At 38.4% G+C, this 27,942-nt stretch overlaps 1 protein-coding gene across 5 annotated transcripts in view; it reads left to right on the top strand.

Annotated features, from left to right (window-relative positions):
* The window catches only part of Carmil1 (capping protein regulator and myosin 1 linker 1), a 285,478-nt gene that overhangs the window by 239,865 nt on the left and 17,671 nt on the right, over window positions 1-27,942 (top strand). For all 5 annotated transcript variants that reach the window (XR_007211220.1, XM_048348358.1, XM_048348357.1 and 2 more), the window contains 3 exons: window positions 16,670-16,736; window positions 16,966-17,162; window positions 23,705-23,817. Coding sequence is in view for 4 of the 5 variants with exons in the window: in XM_048348358.1 (XP_048204315.1) it covers window positions 16,670-16,736; window positions 16,966-17,162; window positions 23,705-23,817 (377 nt within the window). In the remaining variant the exon portion in view is untranslated. The remainder of the gene's footprint in view (window positions 1-16,669; window positions 16,737-16,965; window positions 17,163-23,704; window positions 23,818-27,942) is intronic.

Genomic DNA, 27,942 nt, shown 5'->3' with positions numbered 1-27,942 from the left:
CAGATGGAAAATGGACAGGTATGGACACTAGGTGGGTAAACAACTATTCCTCTTGATCTCCTGGCTCTGATTAATTTTGAAAGGGCAAGACAAAGTGACTCCATTTAGGATGTGACATCATTCTCCTCTTACTCCTCTCCATGATCCTTGTTCCCTGGACTGGCTGAGTCCCAGGGGTCCAGGTGCTTGTTGCTGGGATGGCATGCTCCCATTGGCATTTATGGGGTTTGAGCTCAGGGCCTGGGCACTGTCCCTGAGCACTTCTACTCGAGGCTAGTGCTCTACCACTTGAGCCACGGTGCTACTTTCAGCATTTCGCTGGTTATCTTGAGCCAAGCTTCCAGTCTGGCTCTTTGCTGGTTAGTTGGGAGATGGAATTTTAGAGAGAGTTTTTTTTTCTCCTTTCCGGGCTGGCTTCAAACTGCAATCCAAGGAGTTTTAGCCATAAAGCCCTTTTTGTGTCCAATTAAAGCAACAAGGAGAACAACAGGAATAGAGCTTACCTGTAATTTGTTGAGAATTGACCAACAAACACTTGCCAGAGTTTATACTTAGAGAACAGCAGACTGAATGAGATCCATGTGCCAACAAATCAAATCATATCATTTGACCTTACTGGAAGGTAAGATTGTCACACCTCCTGCTGGGTTGCCTGCAAAATTCTACACAGACTGGTTAAAGATATTTGAAATTCCCCATTATTTCCTGGTTGGTTGCTCTGACTACTCTGGCTGCTCAAATCCTTTATCTAGAAATGTATTTTAAGCCTTTAAAGCTTTTACAGCTCTGCCTCAGCCTTATTTGCATCCGAAAAAACTCTGAAACCCAGGAGGCATCTAGCCTCCTGGCTGCCTGTTTTAAAAGAACCATTTTTTTTTCCAGTCCCGGCTACTGCACGACCTTTGAACTCAAATGACAATTTTCCTTAATGCAAGAATTACAATTACAAAATTAGAAACACTTATCCATTCAGCTTTCCAATAAATTAGTGAGGAACATTAGCTTGCTTTGCTCCCCACTTTTTTGTTTGTTTGTTTGTTTTTTGCCAGTCCTGGGCCTTGGACTCAGGGCCTGAGCACCTTCCCTGGCTTCTTCCCCGCTCAAGGCTAGCACTCTGCCACCTGAGCCACAGCGCCCCCTCTGGCCATTTTCCATATATTTGGTGCAGGGGAATCGAACCAAGAGCTTCATGTGTAGGCTGCAAGCACTCTTGCCACTAGGCCATATTCCCAGCCCCCCCCCCTTTTTTTTCTACATGCAGAGTTAATGAGAATTTACTTTTATCCCCAATAGTTTATTATACATACCTTAAAATATTTGCCTGATTATATGTAACTTAAGATAGTTAGGAGTCTTACTTATTACATCACAGTATACACATAGAATTTAGTACCTGAATCATTAGACTGATATCCAAAACAATTGTAACAAAATAGTTTTAACAGTGTTCACTAGAGAAAAGTTACGATTTAGCCAAACAAGCAGAATTTAACTGAGTCTCCAAACTTAACATCAGTAACAAGAATAGAAAACCTTTTTTGAGTCTTTTAAAGCAGATGTTAAACAAGTAAGCCCTTTTTTCTCCGGGGCAGCCAAGGGGCTGTCTTCTCCCCATTCAAGATGTTTTTCAGCAAATGCTTCCCAGGCTCTTTAAGGCCACCTCAGGAGCCATCCTCTCCCTGGTCCACAAAGCATGGTGGGAAGCCTCCGGTGGAGGAGGGGGTGGAGGCGGCGGGAAGCCTCCCCCCCCCCCTTGCCGCAGCACCTTGGGGGCGGCAGCGGCAAGGCGTGGCCCCAGGCTTGCATTGGGGAGCCCACAGCGGGGGAGGGGCATGGTGGAGGCCATCTTCCATCTTGTTTGTCTGCCATGTGTTCCGGCGGCGCAGGGGCGCTTGGCTCGGGACCTGGGGAACTTGGCCCAGGCCCCTCCCTCCCCTCCAGGGCAGCGGGAGGGCTGCTCCCTCCCAAGTAGCCAGGCTGAAAAGGCCGGCAGCTGCCAGCCAGATCATGGTGCGTTTCAAAGCTTTTGAGACCCTCCTGGTCTGGGAGTTCGAGACCCCCAAACCTACGTTTTGTAGCATGAAGCTCAGTGCTTTGAGCGCTTGGTCATCATGCTGGGTTTGAGCATGCCCCATCTTTTTGCCCCTCCCCCCGCCTTGGATTCTGATTGGCCTAGCCCGCTGAAAAGTTTTACCTTCACGCTTCGTGCCCCACATTGGGCGCCAGAATGCTGGGGTTTTTTACCCTCCCGCACTCTCCTGTCCTGCATTAGAGATGGGAAAGCGTACCCCATGCAGACGGGTCCAGGAAGAGGATAAGAAGGCTGACAGACTGCCACCCAGTCCCCCTCTCGACAGAGGACACACAGACAACCTGGGAGCCAGTCAGAGCTAAGACTCGTTTAATGGCGGCAATGAGCTGTTCTTTTAAAGGGGCCGGAGGGCAGCGGAAGGGGAGGGGTATGTGCACCTATGTAGGGGCTGGGATTTGGTGCCTGAGCTGTCCATCAGAGTGGAGCTCCGAGGGACCTCCCTAAGGGGCAGCCTACCTCTACGTGGACCGCCTCCAGGTTCACCACCAGGTACCATCTTGGCTACACATGGTCCCAAGTCTGGGAGGTGGGGCCAGCTAGAACCACCTCTTAATGATGCAAGGCATCCAGGCGGCCGGGCCCCACAAATATAGATGGAGGGCTGGGGATATGGCCTAGTGGCAAAGAGTGCTTGCCTCGTATACATGAGGCCCTGGGTTCAATTCCCCAGCACCACATATACAGAAAATGGCCAGAAGTGGCGCTGTGGCTCAAGTGGCAGAGTGCTAGCCTTGAACAAAAAGAAGCCAGGGACAGTGGTCAGGCCCTGAGTCCAAGCCCCACGACTGGCAAATAATATAGATAGATAGATAGATAGATAGATAGATAGATAGATAGATGGAGTGAATTTGAGGCAAGTACATTATGTACAAGTTGCAAATATCAAAGGGAAGCCCCTTTGTATAATTAATTTATGCTAATTAAGTTTTTACAAAATAAAAATTATTTGTTCAAAAGCAAAAATTAAATAGTACATATAAAATCAATTATATATATGCTATTCCTTATACTAAAATGGTATATACTTAAAAAGGTAGTAAGAAAAGTATAATGGTGCTTATTAATGCTGTCAGTCATAATTACTTTCTAAAAATTTGTATGAAGTAGATATAACAAAATTGTTTTTGCATTTACTAGACAAGTAAAAGAATTCTCACAAAATAATTTTCTACATAACTATATAAATCTATGATCCATATGGAGGAAATTGTCTAGTTCTCAAAGATTTGATTGTCTGATACATTGTAAGTTTTATATTTAAGAGGTATATTTATTTTGTTTGCACCTTGAAGCAAAATATTGGTCACTATGTTATATCATAAACCAATTCTCTTGATACTAGTTTTAAAAGAAAACCAGAAATAGATCTGAATTTAAAAAATTGAATTAACAGTACATCTCATGTTTTCAGGCAGAATTATTTGGTCATGTGCCACTGGAAATGAGTAAATGAAAACATGAACTAGCAAACTGTATTTTTTCCAGTTTGTAGGTAATATGTTTCATGATGAGAGAATGCTGGTTATAAAATACTGGTTCAGCTTCTTGGCTTTTTGTGTAAGCTCTGAAAGTATTTTAGGTTTGATTAACTTGGTTTTGTTTTCTTGAGAGGAAGGAAAAGGTGGTGGGGTGAGGATGGCAGCGAGGAACTCATTGTTGAAAAGGCAGATGGATGCAGAACCTACACAAAACCATTTTGTAAAACTTCTGCCTTGACATATAATGAGTTGAGCCCAAACTTCCAGGAAAACTTGAGTAAAATGAATCATCTGGATTGCATAGAGGTTAGAGTGGAGCCATTCTTGAGGTGAGCCCCCAGCTCATCCTAGGGTAATGAGCAAGGTCATGAGGTGTTGAGTAGGTGACAAAGAAACATGAGCCACAAATTTACTACTAAAAAAATACTTAGGGAAGCAGAACTTTTGTTTTGAAAACGATATTTTCAATTTTTCCATCATTGTTCTAACAAGGCTAACTTAAGTAGTAGGGAACATTAAAGTAGTAGAGAACCAGAATTACATTTCCTTTTAGTTTATGTGAAAGACTATAGTTGTCTAAAAAGCATATTATCAGTGGATTTGTAATTTCCTCCTCAATAGTCTCAACCAAACCAACATTTCTACGTTACCCAAAGAAAGCATGATTTTCTCTAGTACCTTAAGTGCAGGAACCTTCCCCAGCAGGAAAAATCTCTTTTCTCAGAGCTTGTAGCATCCTTTTCTGAGCCAATGAAGCAAATTCACACCTGATTTGAAAACAGAGTGCCCAGCCACCTGTCATATGCAAATGATGTATCTGTATGGTTCCTCCATGCCATCTATTACCAAATATATACAGTCAAAGGGAGGCATTTGTGATGGTTTTCCTAATGAGTTGTAATCATTGTTCCTTGAAAGTATTTTTATCTTGGTCTAGGAAGTTAGAACCAAAGACTAATGGTTACATAGAAGATTCTCAAACTCTTCATGGTGTAAGTACACCAGCAACCTTTCCTACACAGAATTAAAGAAATCCAGATTGGCAGAGAAATTTTGCCACAGATACAACTAGAATGTGGTGGAATCTGCTCAGGTTGGGAGATGCTGTAACTTTATTGTAAAATGAACTGTGAACCTTGAACTGTGAAATTTTGCCAGGGGCATTCCAAAGTAACGCAGGTGGTTTCTAGGAACTTCTGTTTGCTGATGTAGGCTCTTATCCTAAGACTTTTGTCTGAAATATTCATGACTACTAAATAGATTTTGACCATCTGTTTAGCAAGCATATTAGAGATTTGGGGTATCTCTTTTTATTCCTGTCTTCAGCTTTCTACTTTTTATGTTTTCTTACAGCTCAAAAGTCCATTAGTCAATCCCAATCTAGTAAAAACCAACAGTTACGCTTGCATTAGGGAAGGTTTAAGGGCATAAATTAGACAGAGACATTTATATTTGTTTTAACTTAAGAATTACCTTGCAAGGCATAGAAATAATAATCCATATGAGTGACTTCTTTTGACAAAAATTCAGTACTTAAATCAAGAACTCTTAAACTTCCACTTTGAGGCATAAATGGGAATGTTTGAATGACTTTAAGGGGCTAGTTATCTGCTGAAGAGTGACCTATCTTCTAATCCAACTTGACTGCAAATTAAAGACAGAAGAGATTTTTTTTAAAAAACAGGGTGCCACAAAAGGGAATATTTTTTGGTGGGGGTTAGGAACTCTTTGTTTCCCTCAGATATATTTTTTCTTTGTTGGTATTGGGATTTGAACTCAGGGCCTGGGCATTGTCCCTGAGCTTTGGTGCTCAAGTCTAGCACTCTACCACATTGAGCCACCATCCCACTGCTGGTTTTCTGGTGGTTAATTGGGGATAAGAGTTTCATGGACTTCTTTGCTCAAGCTGACTTTGAACCGAGATCCTCAGGTGTCAACTTCCTGTGTATCTAGGATTACAGATGTGAGCCACCAGCACCTGGCTTTCTTTTTTTTTTTTTTTTCAGTATTTTAAATTATCTTTAAGTAGTCATACAGAGGGGTTTAACCCACATGACAGTTTATGAGTACAGTGCATCTTGATCAGTGTCACCCTTCTCATCATTCTCATCCCTTCTCACAATTTTCTTAGTTCCATTTTTTTCATTTAGCTAGAGAAACTAAGAAATAATCAAGCTCACCGGGTAGGATATGGTGGGGAGGAAAAGAAGAAAAACTATTGGATAACCTGTGAAGTTTTTGCACCCTTTATCTACTCTCATGTGCAGGTCCTGGGTTTAGAACTCAGATCCTGGGTGCTGTCCCTTAGCTCTTTTGCTCAAGGCTAAATACTTTACCACTTGCTACAGCTCCACTTCCAGCTTTTTTTTTCAAGTACTTAATTGGCAATAAAAGTCTCATGGGCTTTCCTGCTCTGGCTGGCATCAAACCATGTCCTCAGATCTGAGTGTCCTCAGTAGCTAGGATTAGAGGCACGAGCCACCAGATTCTGACATCCCCTTACTCCAGAGGAGTAAGTCATATGGTTTAAAAAGGAGCACTTATATAGTGCTTAATAACATGCTAGACTCTATCTCAGGACCTCAAGATAATGAACTGTTGAATATGCAAAGCACCTTTGAATACCTAGGTCTTATATCATCTACTTAATAAGTAAGGACATTGAGGCAGAGTAACTCCAACTTGTTAGTTAACCGGTGGTTAACTAAAGGCAAGTTTTTCAATATCATTCTGTGTATTACTTAGTCAGTATGTGGATCTCATCACTGCTCTGTTTCTTACCAAATCAGATTTTGCATTACACTGAATGAGACAGAAATGGTATTTATACACAGCTGCTTACTAATCCCAGATGACATGAACTTGTGGATAGCAGCACACGTTTAAAGGCATAATGTTACATAACCGTAATGGAACCCTGCGGCTTTTAAACGTTATTAGAAGCAAATGTATCACCAAGCTGCCCCCCCCCCCCCGCCATTGTCATCCAATGTTAGAAATGAATTAAGCTTTAACGTACCTGGAAACTTCTATGCCTCTCTCTCTCTCCATGTCATTTTGTTGTGACAATGACTAATTAGCTTTCCTTATATACTCCTTATCATTTCAGCACATATGCTTTATGTGTCATGCCAAAATGTGTGCTTCCTTAGAGTTTTATTGTCCATAGACCGTCTGTCCTTTTCCCACAGTCAGGTGTCTTAGGAAATCAATATTCCAAACCATAGCTTTCAACTTTGGTGGTTTATCATTGGCTTTTAGGACATTGGAGCATGTACTCCTTAGGGTACTGATTAATTATCTCTAAATATTCCATTTGTCACCAGATAGTATACTCCTTTTAAAAAGTAACAAGTTTGGAATTTAGTTGTGTGCCAAGTGAGTGAAGAACTAGTATCTGCTCCTTGGGCATCACCAGCTCACCCATTGTATGAGAGTCTTTCAATTATTTTAATGACTGTCATACCCATTTTAAATCAAAAGATATTCATGCAGGAGCATAATTAATGGCTTATTGCCATTTCCTAGGAAAAGAATTTTAAGAGGTCTGAGTTCTTGCAGAATATATCTCTGTGAATCCTGTCGCTAATGATAAACCAAGCAATTATTTTCTTTTTAACAAATCCAGCCTCAAAGTTCAATATATAACTTTTGAATTTTTTAATGTAGAAATTCAGAATTCAGCACAAGTTTATAATTCAGAAAAAGTCTATTTGACTTGGTAAAAATGCAGTTATTTAAACCAACTTAAACTGCTTTATTCTGGCACCAAGAGTTGTGAATGGAGTAATCTATTAACAGTGGTGCCAACTACAGTCTATTGTTGGTGTATCTCATTTAAAATTACATGCAGTACTGTTAACTGTGTGCAGAAGATTGTTCAAATCCTACTTGTTAGTTTTTTCTAATTTCATTCTGCAATGTATTTTATTACTGACATCACTTCAGAAACGGTCATCTTATAGAGCGTAAATGTGTTGCACTATGCATTTTTAGGTTGATGTTGACTCCTTGTCTTGAGGTCACTAAGCTATGATATTGCTTTTCTAGAGGAAAGTATTTAAGTCTTCTTCTACCTTACTTGTTTTTGCATGGTAAATGGTTTCTTGACAATATCTAGATTTAAAATATCACACAAAAATGCTATTCAAACTTATTTGGCCCTTCAAGTAATATTGGGCTTAACCATATAATCAACTACATAAAGAATATCCCCACTTTCCTTTTCATTATAATGCTATCAGTGCACATATCTGACCTATTAGATAAATAGATATAGGTAGGTAGGTCGATAGATAGATATGTAGATAGATAATAGAGATACATCTTGTTTCTATGCCCATCAGCACTAACACTTCTCCAAAGGTTTTGTTTGAAATTGGTACCAGATATTTTCATTCATTGGATAGATATTAAGAAAAATATTAAGTTATATTTATTTTAAATAGGGAACATTTAAGTTTGAAATTTCATTTTTTCACTTGTTTTAAGACAAGTTAAAAATGAATAAGAAGTAAACCATTTTCTGTTTTCACAGTAAGGAAGGTAAAGATTTCATTTCCTTGTATCAGAAAACACTGCAGATCTGGAAAAGAAGGCAATGAATCATTTTAATTGCACTATGGTATTCTAGCATGATTTTTACAATAGCCTCTGGCTGGTACTATTCTCAGAATGTTTTTATTTTAACATCATGATGCTTGTTCCGTTTTTATATGAAATGAGACTCTGGATATAAAAGTTAATGAGTATAGTATGTGTAGCTGAATTTAATGTTGTGTTCAGTAGAAAATGTGGTACATCACTAAATCTCTGATTGTTCCTACTTTTTTCCCCATCAATTTATTACACCTTCCTCAGAGTTTATGGCTTGTGTATACCTATTTTTCTAGGTTTTAAAGATTATTTTTTGCAACCCAGTAGTCATCATAGAAATAACTAGCATCTCTTTTTCAGTGAGATTGATACCATCTCACTTATGAAAATAAGAATGGATTCAAAGTTGCTACCTCAGCTACAAATGTGATAACACTGTTGGACTAGATATTTGGGAGTACTTATCAATTAAGAATTATTGAGTGTGGATTCCCTTTGAGCATTGACTCAGAAGAAAATCTAGTAGGAAATACCTTAAATTGGGTAGTCTAGTTCATTAAACAGGGATTACCCATACGTGTTCTAAAATTGCACAGAAAAGCACAAGTTGAGCCAAAGATGTTTTAGATCAAAAAGCAAGGATTGCTTTAAATCCAGTGAGATTATTTCAAAGGACATTGAAGTCTAGATTGAAAGATCTGCATTGGTACACTGAGCATCAGAAGGAATAATGATGGCAATAGCTTATGATCCCTTGTTTAGGGGAAGCTGGTTCTATTGTGAACAAATTGGTCACTTCATCATTGTCCCTTATCAGGAAAGTGGCCATGGTGATGGTAGTGTGTGGTCATTTTATTTTTAATCTTTTAAATAGTTGTGCAAAGGAGTTTCAGTTCCACATGTCAGTTTGTGATTACAATGCATCCTGATCAATGTTACCCTTTCTTCCCAATCCTAACCCTTCCCCTCAAATTGTGTGGTCAGTTAGACAAGCTCCTATTAGAGAATCTATAGAATAAGTCTCAGGTGTTCAGCAATCATCACGTGAGCAGTGTTATTCCTTTAAGGATTCCTGCATAAGCTTTTGGGGATGCTTCTAATAAATCACAAACCAAAAAACTCTCAGTTCCAGACATCTGTGTGTCCAGTATCCTGAAGAGCCAGCTATGAAGATGTGAGCATCTTGTTTCTGATAGAGTCCATCAGAACATAAGCTCTAGTTGTATAGGAGTCCCTCTGTCTTATTGACTGATATTCCCAGCCCCGTTCTCCCAAGAGTACCAAGTAAATTCTAGATGCCCAGTAATAGCTAAATCTTAAATAATGTAAAACTGTTGTACTAACATAATAGCCAAGTTTTGCCATTACTGATCATCTCACTCTTCTTTCCCAAGAGGCACCATCCCAAGTTTTCTTTCACACATTCTATTAGTGCTATAGGTTCAAACATGCATGTATTCCTGAACAGTGACTAGTATTGATTTGTATGTTTTATTTATGTATGTTTTTGCTCATGGCCGACACTGTATCACTTGAACCCTCCAGCCCCTATATGTTTCATAATATACATAAATGGCTCCATACCTCATGCATTATTCGTTTTTCCACTGTATATTCTCTTTTGAGATTTCTTCATGTTATTTGTTCAAGCTTTCTACCTGCCTCCCTGATTTTAAAGGCTGTTCTGTTAGTGTTCTCTCCCTCATTTTACTCTCCTTTTAATAAGCTTTTAGATTGTTTTCAGTTTTTTACTACCACGTACTTCTTTATTTCCCTCCTCTTTGTTTTTTTTTTTTTTTTTGAGAATGGAAGAGTGAAAAAAGATCATATTAACCACACGAAGAGTTATAACTGGTTCTGGGAATGCTGTTCATTGGTTCCCAATCTGAGCCATGCACTGTGCTATCCATCGTTTTATTTACTCCTCACAATAATTTTCTTTCCCAACTAGAACACTGAGGCCTGAGTTGTCAAAAACATTGGCCCAAATTCCACATCCTAGTAAATGGCACATCTAAGTTTTGCGCCCAATTCTGAGATGTCTTAAGTGTGAGTCATTCTCTGGATAGAGGCAGCCTCTCTTCATCCACCACTTCTTTACTTGTCCTTGTGAAGAGATGTTAAAAAAGAGTTCCAAAAAATGTACAGGTAAGGAGGAATGCTCTTTATTCTGCTGGAACACTGCGTTGTCTGTTACCATGGTTTCCCTCTTCATAAGAATGTTTTTTTCCTTTTGGATTGCCTGTCATTTTAGGCATTGAACCAATCAAAAGATTCCTCTAACTCACTTATGATGATCATTAGGTGTATAATTGGGACAAAGCACTTGCCTTACTGAATTAACCTAGAAAGAAAAGGAAAGTCTAAATTTATCTTGGGGCTTAACCATCAGCTGTAAGTCCTGGACAAGAAATCCATAATCACACCACTGTGGAAGTTTCTAAGGAGATATGTGTTAACGTAGGCAATAATACTTATCTTAGACAGTTCAAGATTTGGAAGAAATTATTTTTACTTTTTCTCTGTTCATTCATCAAAGCTGTTTTCATGTTCACTTAATGGGTCATAAAATGAATCATACTTGAAGAAAATTGCCTAATAAAGCATGAAATTAGAATTGAGGAGGTGAGACTTTTTCTAGATACTGTCAATGGAAACCTGTCTGAGATGCAAATAATATTGATGGTGGTGGTGGTGCTGATAATTATGGGAAAGCTTTGGTGCTGCTTTCTCTCTGCAGAAGTCTAAGCCATTTATATGTACAAATTAAGCCCTGTATTTTCATCTCATTTCATCTTGAGGACAACTGAAATACAAAAATAAACAACTTCCAAAAGCTCAGCTCAGGTAACTGCAGTAGGTAGCTTTCCTCAAGCATGGTTTCACGAAATTTGGAAACAATTCTCCCTTCACTCCCCATCCCCTGAATATCTCATGGTGCTTTCACCAAGACTGAAAGTCTACATGGCTAGAATTGTTACTTAATATAAAGTATTTTATAAATTTCCACAATAATAAAATGCCATAACAACCATTAATGGTGATGAACAAGGTAAAAAACTTAATCGGTGATTTTATGTAAGATGTAAGGGGACTTAAATCCTGAAAATAATTATCTCAAACATGTGTTCCACAGCAATTGTGTTAGATCCTGGTGTCAGATCCTTTTGTAAAAATCTTTGATAACAGGTGGTAAAAAGAATTCAAAATGACTATATCTTGAATGTCAATGGGTGGGAAGCATAGAATGGTATAAGTGACTCTCAGGAAAGACCTCTGCACATGTGTATAGTTACACTGCTCCCATACTGTTGTGGTGATTAGCTTCGTGGTCCACGAACCAAGACTTGCATGGAGTTTTCTGACATCCATCTAATGTTTTGTCCACTGTGTGCCTTTGGAGCTGATAATGTCACCCCCCCAACCCCCCACCCCCCGTGGAGTGAATGCTTAGTAGGCGTTATAAAATGCCATTTTGGGTATGTTTAGCAAAAGAGCTGATATCTGTATGCAAATTTTTAAGCTATAACTGTGCTTATGCTTTTAAAAAGCTAGCTGGATGCCTTACAGCATTACTATTTTTGCTTCCTTCTTTATTCCTTTGCTGTGTAGGCTTCTTATGTACTTTGCTTCTATTTCTTTGTTTGTGAATGGTGTCTCTTTCCCTTCCCTTTCTAGTAATGCTGTTGCTTTATCTCTCTTCCATTCATATTTTTCCCCTTTCCTTTTGCTGCATGGAGACTCTCTGCTGTACAAGTGTAAGTATTTTTGGCGGCTCTGCAGTTTCTGTCCATACTACTTGACATTCTTGTGCTCTGTTTGCTTCTGTGCTGCCTGGCTGGTCTCCCAGGAGACTGTGGTGTTGTCATCCATCTGCAGATCCTGAATGAAGTAGGCAACAATTTAGAGACAAGATTGGATTTTACAAGATGGTTCAACCAGTAAAACAGATGAGGAATTTAAAATATTCCTAGCCATGTGTTTGAAAGCAGGCAGGGTGAAGGAGGGCAGCAAAATTCAAGAGAGTGAAAGAGCTCCTGCCTCACATGCCATTAAGAGAAAAGACATCATCACTTAAACTTCCAGATTTTTCTTTCTGATTCTTTTCCTTTTCCTTTTTCTTTTAGTGCCAGTACTGGAGCTTAAACCTGGGGCCTTACTACTATTCTTAGATTTCCCACTCAAAACTAGTACTCTGCCACTTGAGCCATAGCTCCACTTCTTATTTTTGGTGGTTAATTGGAGATAAGAATCTCATGGACTTTTTTTCCCAGGCTGGCTTTGAACCATGATCCTCAGATCTCAGCCTCCTAAGTAGCTAGGATTATAGGTATAAGTCAAGGGTGCCTGGCTCCTTTCACTTCTTGTCATTTGGCCCAGAATTATAGAAAATTGGCATCAAGAATTGTTTCTTACATGAGAGAATTTACCTAGCCTACCTCTTTTTTATTTTATTTTATTTTTGCCAGTCCTGGCTCTTGGACTCAGGGCCTGAGCACTGTCCTTAGTTTCTTTTTGCTTAAGGCTAGCATTCTACCACTTGAGCCACTGAGCCACTTCTGGCCTTGTCTGTTTATGTGGTGCCAAGGAATTGAACTTAGGGCTTCATGCATGCTAGACAAGCATTCTGCCGCTAAGCCACATTCTCAACCCCCCAACCTACCTCTTACCTGGTATTATTTGGCAATTTCTTAAGCTTTAGGGAGGGAGAAAGTGGTTCTGATTCTTCAAGTGAGTGTATTATTTGTTATTTCCATGTGCAAAGATGGAAACAACAACAAAAAGTTCTCCAAAAAGCAAGGAAACTAGCTCATCCTTTTTTTCCCCATGATGATGTAAGAAATTTTGTACTCATGTAATAAAACTAATATGTATGGATATTACAGCTTAAAGATGGGTTTGATGGGTAAAATGGCATAATTTATAAGGTTCTAACTTTTGTTTTTGATGAATGGTTAAAGTGGACGTGTCTATATTGAATTACATGCAGGATCATTTCAAGTCCATTAAAAAAACTGGATCAAATGAGTAAGATTTCAGAGTAATGTAGATCTTGATGTTGCTTTTAGATTCTTAGACCATGCAGCCATGGCATTTTGTTCCCATTACATACCACAGTAGGTTTTATTAGTGATTTGTGATGCCCAGGAAGAAACTTGTGCTTGCCACTAAAATTACATTATAAAAAAAGGTTTCACTCATTTTTCCTCATCTTTCTTCAAGAGGTGGATATTGGAAATTACTTCTTCTTACTCATAAAATGCCTTTCTGAAAGTAAGCTCATTTTTTTCTAGGCTTAAAGTAACAGGTGATAATGTTAACCACAAATTGATTGATGAGAGGTCCATTTGGAATGTGTACCTCTTCGGTTTGTCTTGCTGACCCCCTTTATCAGGTGTGCAGTTTGTGATTTCCCTGGCCCCAGGAATACCGAGGCACTGACAAGCATCCAAGGAAAGTCAATGCAGGATAAGCAACAAAGAAAAATGAACCCTTTCACTTGTACAAAGAGAGAAGAGAGCTAACTGTTATAAAGATTTGATTTTTCCCCAGGAAGCAATTTATCAATCTAACAGTTGCAGAGAAGAGAAGGGAAGGGTACAAACTAACCAAATTTCTAGAAAAACATGAATATGTGCTCCTAAATAAACCCCTGGGTTTCTGGGCACTAATGGCTCCTGACTGTAATCCTACCTGTGCAGGAGGCTGAGATCTGAGGATCACAATTCAAAGCTAGCCAGGGCAGGAAAGTCTGTGAGACTCTTATTTTCAATTAAATACATACGTTTGTGTGTGTGTGCATGCGCGTGCATGCGTGCACACAACTGGAAGTAGAGCTGCTCAAGTATTAGAGCACTGGCCTTTAGCAAAAGAGCTCAAGGACAGTACCTAGGCATTGAGTTCAAGCCACAGGATTGGCACCAACAAAAATAGAAAATAAATAAACACCCGAGTGGATAATCATAGTTCATATTTCCATTTCCTCTTACTTTAGATTTATACATGAATTTATAGCAATCAGCCTGTAAGATTGAGCAAGTCTGTACTTTCTGTAAAACCGAGAAGAAAACATTCCAAAGAAAAGAGAAATGAGTCACTGCTTTTCTCTTTGATATGTTTAGCCCTTGAAAGAACAATACTGAAAGCAATGGATTCCTAATAATTATAGAAACTAGCTGCATTGCAATTTATCTCTTATTTTAGCTAAAGGCTGTTAGCCCTGTCCAAACATGGTAGAACTTCAAAAATAGCAGATATAATAAATTCAGCAAAAGTTTTATAAAAGTGTAATTAGAAGTTCTCTGCATTTGTGAAGAATATGCAGAATATTAAAGAAGCAATGAAATGTGCTAGGATGTACTTTTCTCATATTCAAATTTCGTATACCAAGCTTTAGGTTCATCTAATTGATGTCAATGACCAGAAGTCCTAGGATTCTTATATTTCTTAATATGTCTCTAAAATTGAACTAAATTATCCATTTACAGATAGGCATCAGGCCTTAAATGAATTTCTTTTTATATGTATATCTAGTTGTGTATGTGTACATACACTCAAAATTATATATTCCTTTTTCTGTGGTTAGAATTAGTATATATTTGAAATGTCATAATTTTCATAAATTTTACATATATTTGGTGTCTATTTCAAAAGCTTCAGTGAAAGGGAAACTAGAGCCAGATGATTTTTGTCTATAAATACTCTGTATAAAATTTAATCAAGAGACACACAGGAAAAAAAACTTGGGAGACATCTTTAGTTCATACATTTTTAAACTTCTGTTTGTTTTTTTGACTCAATGAAATTAGCTGGAAACATGAACCCAGGATATTTCTTGATTCTTTTCTCTACCAAGGTTCTATGAAAGATGCACAGAACTCTGAAGAACTCTTCAAAGTACATAGCATGTATTTTGGTGGTTTGTGTCTCCTGAGAATGAAATTGTTTTTAGAGATGTTACGCATGAGTACAAGTTACTAACTTCTCCAGCTAACTGCAAGGCCAGTTTTGAGAAGTACTTACAAATTGGATCCCTTCCCAGTTGCATTGTGTCAGTGGTGCTTTTACTGAACCTGACAAGCTTGTTGCTTTAGAAATAGCTGTCCTTAAAAAAGAAACTACTCTGGTTTTAAATCCAACTGCTCATACTTTTTCTCTACCCTTCCTGTGGACAATAGATAATCACAAATAGATGTTGTTACTAACAGTAGCTTTTGTCAAAACTGAAGTTTTCTGCTCAAGCCTGGTATTCTATCACTTGAGCCACACCTCCACTTCCAGCTTTTTAGTGGTTAATTGGAGGTAAGAATCTCATGGACTTGCCTGCTCAGGCTAGTTTTGAATCACAATTCAGCCTCCTGAGTAGCTAGGATAACAGATGTGAGCCATTAGCACCTGGCAGTTGTTTGCCTTTAAAGATTGGTATGGACTAGTTTTTTGTTTTTCTTTAAAACAAGAAATGTTTTTCAACCATACTGATTTTTTAAAGGCAGGCTTAGATAAGAATCTGTTAATTCAAAGTGTATAAGCTACTTTTTTTCAGTTACATTATTTCTTAATTTGTACTTAGACCTGTTTCTAGAATGAAACTGGTATGAACATTACTATAAACCATCATCATGTGTTGATAACAGGCAGCGGTCAGCAGGTGTTGGGCTGTCGCCACTGATTTTATCCCTGACACAGTTCCTACTGGTGGCTGGCATGTCGCCTTTATCATCTCATGACTTGGTTTTGTCCTTTGAATTTATTTGTACAGGAGATGGAAAAAGGTTCCTTCCAGCTTTGGCATTGGTGTGACCCTATAGAAGGAAAAGACAATGTGTTTCTGAAAGTGGTATTCTCTAGTAAAGAATTGACATTAATGCTGCAAAAGTAATTTTTAAGTTTTGGCCTTGTTTTAAATTTGAGTTTCTTTTCTTTTTTTTTTTAAGGATTAGCAAGATCCCAGACATCTTTCTGACAAGTATGATCTGATAAGAGATATTTGAGTCACTACATCTCCTAATTTGTTTTTGTGTGTGATGTAATGATCCAGCCTTTGATGGCAAACTGTGAAACAGAAATAGCTAAGCTACCTAAATCATGGAAGTGGGCCACAAAAAAAAGTAGCCAGTATGTTTGCATTAATGTTTCTGTGACAATTTACAGTTGTGAATAACTTTGTTTTCCTTTTTGGTAATTATGAGTCTATGAGTTTAATTCTTTATACCCATCTAAACATCCCCATATACATTTTGCAGTTCAATTCTGTATCACTCCTTGATCTTTTCAACTGCAGCATTAAATTTTAACTGGTTATGGCTGGGAGAAAAAATGTGAATTGTACTGTATGAGAAAAGTTGTAAACATTTAGAAATCTATCCATTCAGCTCCTTGAATCTGGCTACCAGAAAGAGCTGAGCCATCCTCTGAAGAACTGAAACCAGTTGGTACTGAATGGTTTTGAAAGGCAAGTTTTCTATGCCTATCTGTCTAAATGCTCTCTGTATTTGATTGCTAGATGACCCCTAAATCCAAAAGGAAGAGCATCCACAGCCGGATGCTGCGGCCAGTGTCCAGAGCCTTTGGTGAGTATTTGACTAATGCCAATGCCAGCCATTTCCTTGTAACTAGAAACACCTCTAGTCAGAAACACAGATGTTCCATAAGAAGACTTGATATGTGTAAATATTGAGAAGAAGGTGGTTTGAGAATGGCTATTCCTGATATACTTAGGACCACTTATAGGAACTTTCGGCATTGTTTTCTGCCAACCCTCTGCATTGTGCTTTGACTTGTAGCTTTGCTTTATTTTAGAAATGGAGTTTGACCTGGATAAAGCACTGGAAGAAGTGCCAATTCACATTGAAGACCCGCCTTTCCCATCTATCAGGCAGGACAAGCGAAGCTCTGGATTTATCTCTGAATTGCCCTCGGAAGAGGGAAAGAAGCTGGAGCACTTTACAAAGTTAAGGCCAAAGCGGAATAAAAAGCAGCAGCCCACACAAGCCACGGTAGGTGGGTAGGGATGAGGCCTCTCCTTGTGGGTAAGGGGCCCCTCCTTGTGTGTCTGTGTGCAGATCATCTTGATTTGGTGCTCAGTTAATCTGGAAAGGATGATGCTGTGAAGGTTCCAGCTTCAGAACAGAGGTCTCTTGGGAAGCTCTAAAAAATATCAGACATGGGAAGTAAGATACAATAGGCTACACCTATAAATTTTGAATGTCAGAGTAAAAAGATATAAAAAGTTACCAAAGAGCTGAATTGTAATTATAAATGTCTGCATTTGATCATGAAGAGTGTACATATATCACCTATCTGCCCTCTGGCACCCTGCAGTGGTCCATGTCGGGCAACCTATAGGTGCTATGCTGGGAAAGGGCTGAAGGGGGCGCACTGGAGCGCAAGGTGCACAGCTTCTTGCTCCATCCACTTGTGTGTGCTAAAGAGCCTGAACATGACTTACCTTTTGAGCCTCCTGAGTTTCTATCTCCTCTCCCCTATCCCATATTGCCAAACTCTGCCCCACCACCACTACCAAAAACGAATTCTACCCTACCATCTCTGTTCCTCATTATCCTGTCACTCTGCCACCCCCAAAGTCTTCCTTCTATACCAGCTGACCCCCCTCCCACAAATACCCTCCTGATGTCATTCCTGGTCTTCCTCCATCCTTAGGGCCTCTTTTCAGCCACACATTGCTCCATGGTGTTATGCAGAAAGTTCTGCCCTTTCTGAGAGGTGATTTCCCCTTGGACTTACTTGTCACCCACCTTCTCCATCAGTTTTTTTTTTTTTTTTTTTTTTTTAGTTATCTAAATCTGTTTCAGGCTTTATTGTTGACGGAGCCCTGTCTACTGAAATCTGGATTTTTCAGGTATGAGTGTGCCTCCTAACTAGAAGGTTCCAGAACACCATTGGTGCAAAAAGTCCATAATTGGGAGGCTGTGTTTCTCTGTCAACTTGTCTACCTTCTTAGATCCTCTGCCTCCCATGGGGCATCAACAGTTGACACATTAAAAAACCAGATGTGACTCGGATCTTCCCCCCCCCCCCCCCCATCCTCCTTAGCTGTCCTAAGCGCTCTCTGGCTCCTTAGTCCTCTGGGACTACTGCCTTTTCTCATTGCTTTCTCCTGGGTTGGTAATGACTGTCAGACCCTTCAGATCTCCCGAGACAAGACTGTCCCCAGGAATCCCTCCCTCCCTGTATCTCAATTCTCACAGAGCTGTTTGCATGGCTCTGGGGAAACTTGTTTATACAGACTAAATGTGCGCAGTGCATAGCCTGGGCAACCCTCTATGGAAGGTGTTTATCCTATAATTATTCTCATCACATTATTTTCTGCATGCTGTCCTCCTTGTGAATTCTTTGTAGGCAGGGCTGTAAGGCCTTACAGATATGCTCAGTGGTCACTATGGGTTTAGAATGAAGCAAATATTTAGCAATATTTACAGGTTAATCAATGGCTGGCTTGAGATGTAAAAAGATGAGAGCCATAGCAACTTGTCCACAAGGTGCTTAATGGTTAATGTTCTATTCACTTTAGATTAGGTTTCAATTATGTTTGGTTGATGTCCTTCATTTAAATCTGAAGAGCTTAACATAGTACCCCCCCTCCAAAAATAACTGAAAGAAAAATCTTCTAGTGCATTATTTTTTTTCCAATATGCTTCACTTTAGGTATTTTGAAGTGTACTATTACATGTAATCTTAGGGGGAAAAGTAATTTTTTTTTTCTTTTAAGTAAGGGAAGGGTTTTCAGCTAAGGGAAAAAGATACCTTTCCACACTGTACTCTACATTTTAAATTGTTACTGAATAAATGTTCTGTTGTTTATTCTGTGGATGTGGAAGCATTAGAACTGGCATAACTTCTATATGATATTATGGCTCCAGTTTCCCTAGGATTAAGCCAGTGGCTCTTTGAAAGAGAATCAAAAAGGGAAGGGACTTGTGATGGATTACTAGAATACACTAGATAGATACTGCCTGGGACATTTCTTTTCTCACCCATGGCTGGGATCCTGACCAAGGCACCGAAAACAAAAGACAAATTAACATGAGAAAAGCATAACAATTAATTTTTGTTTCATCTTCTTTTGTGGTAAGCAAGATGTAAGGTGTTCTTCCATTCTTGGCAGGATATATATATGAACAAGTTTTGATCTTTCTGAACCTGAACTCGTTTCTAAATTACTAGCATTGTCTACATCATTGAAATGTCTTGAAAAATAAATGGGTCAAAAGCACACAATCCTGTATTAAATGCAAATGTTATTTTTCAAAGCTCCCCATTTTATTAATATTAGCTCTTACAAAAGTAAATACTGGCTTTTTCCTTGTCTCCTTGTTTCTCTTCCTCTACACTAAGATGGAGAAGGAAGACAAGATAGTCTCATTGCATCTATTAAGCCACCCTTGTTAATTGGGGGAGAGTCTTCCATTAAGTAACAGGTCAACCAACTATATAAGAAATTCCTATTCAAAATTCCTTTCACAGTTGAAGTGATTTTCAGAAGTCTTTATTTTGGTGAATGTGAGTAAAGTAAGAACGCAAATGCTATTTTGGAAGATAGTAGAATTTTTCAGAATACCTATACAAGAGTACAGCAGACAAAAGGGGGAAATGTATTAAGTGTGATAACTCTAGCCATTATATGATATGAATTTAATTAATGAATTTAATTAAACCCCTGAGTTCATTTCTTGCTCCCATCGTAGTCCACTTGGGGCATTTCTGTAACCGTCATTCAGGGACTCGGGCTTTCTCCACTCATGGCTCTACCATCTTCCTTCATCATAGCAGTTCCAGCCATTCAGCTGGAGTATGACATGAAGCACTAAGATGTGGGCCAAGCCCACGAAAAACAATGGTCTTCACTGCACTGGTTTATAATCTAGTTTTATAAGTTTATTCCAGAATATTCCAGGAATGTGCAACTGAACATGTGAACTTACCTAAAAGTCCTCGTTATATCTCAATGTCTAGAAACCATATTTACACACACATACACACATGCACACGCACATGCACTAAAGAATTTGGGAAGGTCTATGTTGAAGTTCATCATATTAGTACTTCAAAAGAATCAGGGTTATTTTACCTTTTTTTTTTTTTAACTGAGTAAATTAGAAACCATAAATAGATCCTGGATAAGCATGTAGCCATTTCTGCTACTGTTTTTAAGGTAAGAAAGTTTTCTTCTTGTTTTGCTGTTTTTTTCCATGAACAGTTGTTTAAAAGTTTTTCAGTATTGAGAATGATCACTTGTTTTAATCTGCTATGATAGCAATCACACCAAGATATTTTTCTAATGTTATACCAGCCTTGATCATTTTTTTTTTGCAGTGTTCTAATAAACGGAGAGGTTTGGTTAGCCAATATTTTTTTTCATAACAATTACAATTTTTATTTATTTTGAGAAAAAAACCCAACAACCTGGCCTCTTTGTCTTAAGACATCTTTTTTTTGTTGAGATCTAGATTTTTTGTAGTGCCTTGAATTTCATCAAGACACGAACAGAGGCCTCGGTTGGTAGGAACTGTGAATCTTAGTAAACTATGTATGAGAGGAGCCAGAAGCCTTGCCCTGGCCTCTGGGATGGGCCCAGTGCATTTTTTTTTCTTCAAATTTTTATTATCAAACATGTACAAAGAGGTTACAGTTTCATACGTTAGGCATTGGATACATTTCTTGTGCTGTTTGTTACCTCGTCCCTCATTCCCCCTCTCTCCTCCCCCTTTCCCTTCCCCCCCCCCCAGAGGTGTTCAGTTCACTTACACCAAACAGTTTTGCAAGTATTGCTTTTGTAGTTGTTTGTCTTTTTTTACCCTGTGTCTCTCAAATTTGGTATTCCCTTTCAATTTCCTACTTCCAATACCAGTATACACGGTTTCCAATATACACAGATAAGATTACAGAGATAGTGTAGGTACAACCACAGGAAGGTGATACAAGAACATCATCAATAATAAAGCTACAGATACACATGGGACGTTGAAAGTAGTTACAACTGTGATATAACAATTGTTTCCATAACATGGAGTTCATTTCACTTAGCATTATCTTATGTGTTCATAAGGGTATACCTATTGGGCCTTGTGATGCTCTTGTTAGCCAATATTTTTATAGTATTGTTATAAGCATCAATGGGAGTCCTATAGTTTCTCTCTCTTTTTCTTGTCTAGACTAGCCCTCTAGTTTGAGTTCCAAAGTTATACTTTATTTACAAAGTTAGTTGGCAGCTGTCTTTCCTTTCCTAGACTCTGGAACAGTTTGTGTGTAATATAATCTGTTCCTTCCTCTCCCAGGACACCATCTTGGCCCCAAGTGTTGTCTCTGTGTAGTGAGTACTATATGATCTGTCTATATAGAGATATTTAAACAGGGATTTGACTAATTTTGTTATAAATCTATCCAGGTCACTTGATTCTTCTTGAGACCATTTGGATAATTTGTTTTCTCTGTATTTTGTCCACTTAGTATAATTGTTCATTTAGACTGAGCTCTTTTTTTTTTTTAAGGGTTTTAATCTCTTCATAGCTATCTGGAGCTCTCCCTCTTCCCATCATTCTTTTCATTTTTAATATATTTTCATGTTTTTTCCTCAATTTGGGGGTTACCTTGTATATTAATCACTTTCAAATCATCAACATTGAGTTTTATCCATCTTCCCAAGTTCATTTGTCTTATATTAGTTTTTATTTTATTTCCTTTGAGTTCTTTATTTCTTACCTTGTTTCCTTAGGTCGTCAATTTTCCGTGCTTCTTACTATCTAATGTATGCATATATGCTGCCGGGATTATCCAGCTTTCTAATTAACACTCTCTAGGCATATTTATTCACAGAGTTACTAATGCACCTAATTGTCCTGATTTCCTTCCTGCCCATCTCCCTCCATCCAGCCTGTGAAGATGTAGTTTTGGCAGCTGCCTTCTCAAAATCCAGGTGCAGCAGGCTTTTCCCCAGGCACATTCCCTTTACTCATCCTGGCAGAGGGAAAACAGAGGGTGGTCTGAATTGCCTTTCTTCTTCACAATCACCAGCTGATCCTCTAAGCACTCACAAATTACATCGTTTTAGCGATTACTTATACACTGGAGGTGCAAAGTCTGCCTTTTTTTCCCCTCAAACATCACTGGTTTTGTTTACAAAAAGCCTTTCTCCAAGACAAGTGCACTCTGGCCAGTACTGGGCTGTGGTCTCTGCTCTCTTTCCTACATCTGTGCTGCTCTTTTCAGTCTGACATTTATTCTCCTTGACAGAAAAAGCTTGAATCCAATCTTTTCCTTTGGCTAGAAAATGAGCTTAAAACAGCATGTGCGTTTGGCCTTGAACTCTCTTGCAGACCACATTTCATTTCAGTCTTCAGTTTTTTGGCTGCTTTTTTCAGGCCGGTGCGCACCCCCTGCTTCCTATTTAACACATGCCTCACTGAAGATCTCCCAGTGATCCTGGACTTCTCTTAACCTGTCTGCTCTCAGTCTTTTTATCTTTAAATGACAGGGTTGTTCTGGGAGACTTGTGAGGTGCAATCCAGCCCTAAAACCTGGCCTGGCCTGCAGAGGAGCAGAAAGCTCTGTTCAGCTCTGCGCCTCCATCTCTGAAGCCATTGAAGTTCTCCTCCTCCCTGGAGAGCCTTTTGTGCCAGCTGTGAACTCTCTTTCAAAGCAGGAAAAAACAGTAAAAGGGCTGAGGGGGAGATATTATACAAGTAAAGCTTAATCTCCCCCTTACCCCCACATAAAGCAGGAAGGAGAGTTATTTGAGAGGCAACTTAAAGGAAACCCCATGTTAGGACCCCATGTCCTGGGGTCTTACCTTCCTCATTTATTAGTGACCTGATCTGTATAGACATTCTTTGGTCTCTATACCACTGTTTGATCTGGAACTATCTAGCAACTAGGATAAAACTGAATTTGCTTTTTGGTTCAAGGGCTAGATAGAAGGGTGAAATAGTAATGTGCAAAAACACAGGTAAATTATTGAGCTTTTGCCAACTTAGGATTTTCAACTACTACTGTTGAGGTATTTCCCCTTCTTTTCCAGAAAGAGAAACCATAATATAAGTAAGCTATGTGCTTCTTTTGTAGTCCAAAGAAGTTATTCAGTGAACTGCTTTCTGTGTATAACTGAATTAATAACTTTGCTTTTTCTCTATTGCAATACATCAGAAAGGCTTGCACCAATCAATATAAAGTACTGTTTAGATGAGAGGTTGTTTTTATTGTTCACATGGTAGAGGGCTCTTGATTATTTGTTGTCTGCTCAATTTTCAGCATTTCATTTTTTTACAGCCTACTAACCTTAACTTCTGATTTGCCAGTCACCATGAATCCCCCATCAGACATTGCTTTTATGGTACATTCTAGAAACCTTGTTTCTTCTGGTATACATTATGGTTGTCCATATGGCTTCTATATCAGTAGATCATGCCTTCTCTAGTGAGTCTTATTCCTCCTGTGGCCCTTATTCAACACTTTCAATTCAGTAATAATATGTGTTCGCTGAATTAAGTGATGGTGATTTAACCCCATTTGTTTTTTTCAACAGGTCTGTGCTGTCAACATTGTCTCTCAAGATGGAGAACAGAATGGCCTTATGGGGAGAGTAGATGAAGGTGTAGATGAATTTTTCACCAAGAAAGTGACCAAACTGGATTCCAAGTGAGTTATTCCATTAGCAGAACCATTTAGTTCCCAGTTAAATTTGACTAACAGTTACAATTAAAGTCAGCATACTGAGTCTCATTTTACATAGGAAATGTACAGTTGTGTTGAGTTTATAACATAAAAACTCTCAAGTCAGCAACGTCAGTGTCACCTAGAACATGATATAAAAGCCAGTCTTCAAGACCCTAACCACAGATCTAGTGAACTAGAAAGAAAATGGAGCCCAGAAATTTGTTTTTGTATGCTCTCCAGCTTATGTTGCAGCACTTTTCTTAACCACACCTAAAACTCTACCACCTCAATGTATTTTAGTGGGGTGGGGCTTTATCTCATTCAATCAAATGATGGCTTTATAGGACACTGAGCACTACCATACTGGGGTTGGTTACTTTGAGATTCTCCTTGTTCATAATTTCATACATTTGACAGGGAATGGGTGGAGAAAGCTAAGTCATTACTAAGGGGCATGATCATATTATGTCAGAATAATAGCAGAATTAGTAAAAAGGTTAACCTCTAAAGACTTTCCTGCATTTCGGGTTTTTTTAAAAATTTTATTACTAGGATGCTGTTTTCTTAGAAGGTAGCTTGGTAGTGCTTTTATTAATAATCGTTTAGCCTATTCTGTTCTCACCTAAATGCAGACCCACCCCCAAATATGCTTCTCACAGGGGTATGTGTCTGTATCTTCACCTTGAGATGTCATATTCAGGAATGTGTTTAAACTGTATTGATAAGTGTAGGGCAAGCAGGCCCCACAGAGGGAGGGCTGGCCGTAATCCATTCTGTAAATTGTTGTGCCTTATCTCATTTTTGCAAAGCATCAAGCTGGAAGAAAGTTTGATTTTTATATCCACAATAGTATAATTTACTGAATCTTGTGGATTTTAGAACTCAATTTTTTTTTCTCTTTTATGACACTGGTCTTGATGCCTAGCATACTACAACTTGGCAAAATTCAATTCTATCTTTTAGGAACCTTACCTGTAATGCTCATCTATTCTTTTCCTATGACCACTCACTCCATTTCCCACAAATTAATTGTTGTTCCTCTCTTGCTGACTTGGTACATTTTATTTCCCTCCCATGAACACATTTGTTGAGAATTTGTGTGGTGTGTACTTCTTTTACAATATAAGGAGTGACTATATTTTCAAGATTCAAGAAATACCAGCATAAACAGAACAAAATGGAAAAATCTTTCTGGATGAATAGCTATGGGATGCTTTTAAAACTTTTTCCAAGTAGGATGCTGTCCTTCCAGAGTCTTTTTTTTTTTTTTTTTTTTTAGTGATGCTAAGGTTGAGCTTGGGCCCGTAACACATGTTGAACTACATCCCCATCCCTTGATTTGATCTTGCCATGTAACCCAGGCTGGCCTTCAACTCCTGATCCTTCTACCCCTGTCTCTTGTGTGCTTGGACTGCAGTCAAGTACCACTATACACAACTAAGATTTGCTTGGAATTAAACCCAGGACATTGTACATGCTGGTCAAGTGCTCTAATACTAATCCATCCACCCAGCCCTTAACTTCAGTGTCTTCATTCATACCATAATATTAACCTGCCTTCAGTCACTGCTTTTGAATTCATCAAGACAATTTTGAGCTTCCATATAAACTACAAATAGCATGATATGCTCTTTTCTTAAACTTTAGAAAGGTGTATTTAAGTAGTGGGAGGCTTACAGATATTTGATGTAGACCATATGTACTGTGAAACCTGTCCCACTATGGTTTCCTCTGCCATTCTGCTGCTTTTATCATTATTTGGCTCTGAGTGAAAGTTGAGGAAATTTGTGCAAAGATACTGCTCTAGGAAAATTTTAGTCATGTTTCTGGGCACAAATAAAACTATACATCTCCATTTTTAAAAATCCAGTATATATTTCATTTAAATTTTTTGTTATTAGAAAAAATAGTCATCCCCAGCTGAGCAAGTAACCAAGCAAGTGTAAGACTCTTAGTACAAAAAAAAAAAGATTGTCAAGGTATATGTCAAATTTATAAAGGAAATATGAAGAAGTTTGAAAATCAAAGTTATACCCACAGTTTAAACTATCAAATGTTTAATTGGCTATGGTGCACATGACTGGAGGTAGAGGCTAAGAGGAAGAGGATCAGAAGTTCAAGGCCAGTGCAGGCAAGGTAGCAGCAAAACCCTATCTCAAAAACTAAGTGAAGGAGCTGTGTGAGCATAGCTAAGTGATAAGCTGCTTGCCCAGTATACACAAGATCTTGGGTTCAATTCCTTACTTTTTCCACTTCCTATTCCTAGTAGTAACTAATAATTTCTATTCCTTTGCCGTTTGATTTGTGTCACTTTTTTTCTTAATATGTTCCACCACCCTCCATGTTAAAGTTTTATTTTAGATAATTGTAACTGTTAATTTCTTATTATACAGGGTAACACTATAACTCAAATACTCTGTCCCCACCAATATTCTCCCTCTCTCTTTCCCTCTCTCACCTTTTCCAATTTTTATTTAATTTTATTGTAATTCTTAGATCAGTATTTAATATCATTCTACCTATATAAAGATGCACAACTGACTTATATTCTGAGGTTACATTTTCTTTCCAGTACAACATTTTATTTTTCCTGGCATTAATAATTATACCTTTCTTCATGTATTTAGTTTTCTGCATTCTTGTTTTTTTACTTACACTCTACATCTTCAGTACAAACAAAAATGTCGCAGTTTGTTCAACTCTTCTCATTGTATTTTCTTGGATTCATCTCTTATCTATGCCTAATGGGATTCTGTGTGGCCTCTAGGTCTCACTTCCACTGCGGGCCCTCTGGGATTTTCCTTCATTATCTCCCAGGGTATTCCCTTCCTATTATTCTTCTGTCTTTTTCTATTTGTTGTGATCCTGTTGTTCTGGTAGATTACTTTCTGCAATTGCTTTGTAAGAATAGGAGCATTGGAAATGAGTTTCTGTAACTTCAGTTTTGATTAATAGTGTCACTAGGTGTGCGGTTTTGAGTTGGAATCCATGTTACCTTAGGATTTTGAAAACTTTAATTATTTTATATCTAATGATGTAATAAGAATCCAGTGTCATTATTATTATCTTTAAGTAGTCCTACAAAGGGGTTGCAATTTAATGTAACAATTTACATATACAATGCATCTCAATCAATATGTCATTTGTTTTTGTTTTCCTTCTTTGAAAGCATGGAATGTCTTGAGTTCTTAGTATACTGAAATCTTGAATTTCTTGTTTGTTTAACCAATTTTCAGGATGTCATTTTAATCTGAAAATTTATATCCATTTGGTTCTGGGATTTTTCTTGAATTATTTCTCTCAAAATTCTTTTCTGTTTTCTCTATTTTCTGTTGTTGTTAAACCCTCATTATTTGATTTGTATATTTCCTCTATGAATCTATTAGTTCTTACCTTTTCTCTCCGTATCTCTCATTCTTTGTATCCCTCTTCCCAGCATTTAGGGAGATTTCTTCAGTTGTGTCTTCCAACCTTAAGTTTTCCACTGCTGCCATAACATTCCTCTATTATTCTTCTCTTGTGGATACGACATTCCTTCGTCTCTCATGTTATGGTGGAATGAGACACAGACAGGTTTTGTAAGTTTGTGAGGCAGGCTTCATAGCTAGTGGGCTTCAATGTAAGTTGATCCTTTCTGGGTCTCCCTGAGTGTTAGATTCCTTAAGTCCTTTTATAGTCTTTGAGAACTTTGGTCTCCTGCCTAGATACCTTCTGGGATTGAGTGAAATGTATTACTTTTTTTTTTTTTTTTTTTTGGCAGTACTGGGTTTCAAATTCAAGGCCTCTCCTTGAACTGTGTGCCTAGCACTTTTTACTTTATTTACTTTTATGCTAGGGCTTTGCACTTGTGCCCAGGGCCAGCCTTAGACCTCGATCCACCTACCTCTATCTCCTACATAGTTGGGATTACAGGTGTGATCTAGCACACCTGACTTGTTCCTTGAGGTAGGTATTGAAAACTACCTGGACTTCCGCCAACCTCAGCCTTTGTAATCTCCATCTATAAAGTAGCTGTTTTTACAGATGTACACTAAATGGTGCCAAGCCTTATTTAGGATGTCTTGAGCTCTGTTTTCAGTATTGTACACTCAGCCTCAGCTGCACTCT

This window comes from Perognathus longimembris, chromosome 6 (genome assembly GCF_023159225.1).
Source record: "Perognathus longimembris pacificus isolate PPM17 chromosome 6, ASM2315922v1, whole genome shotgun sequence".
In the NCBI taxonomy this organism is placed as follows: Eukaryota; Metazoa; Chordata; class Mammalia; order Rodentia; family Heteromyidae; genus Perognathus; species Perognathus longimembris.
This window is presented reverse-complemented; position numbering and strand designations above follow the sequence as displayed.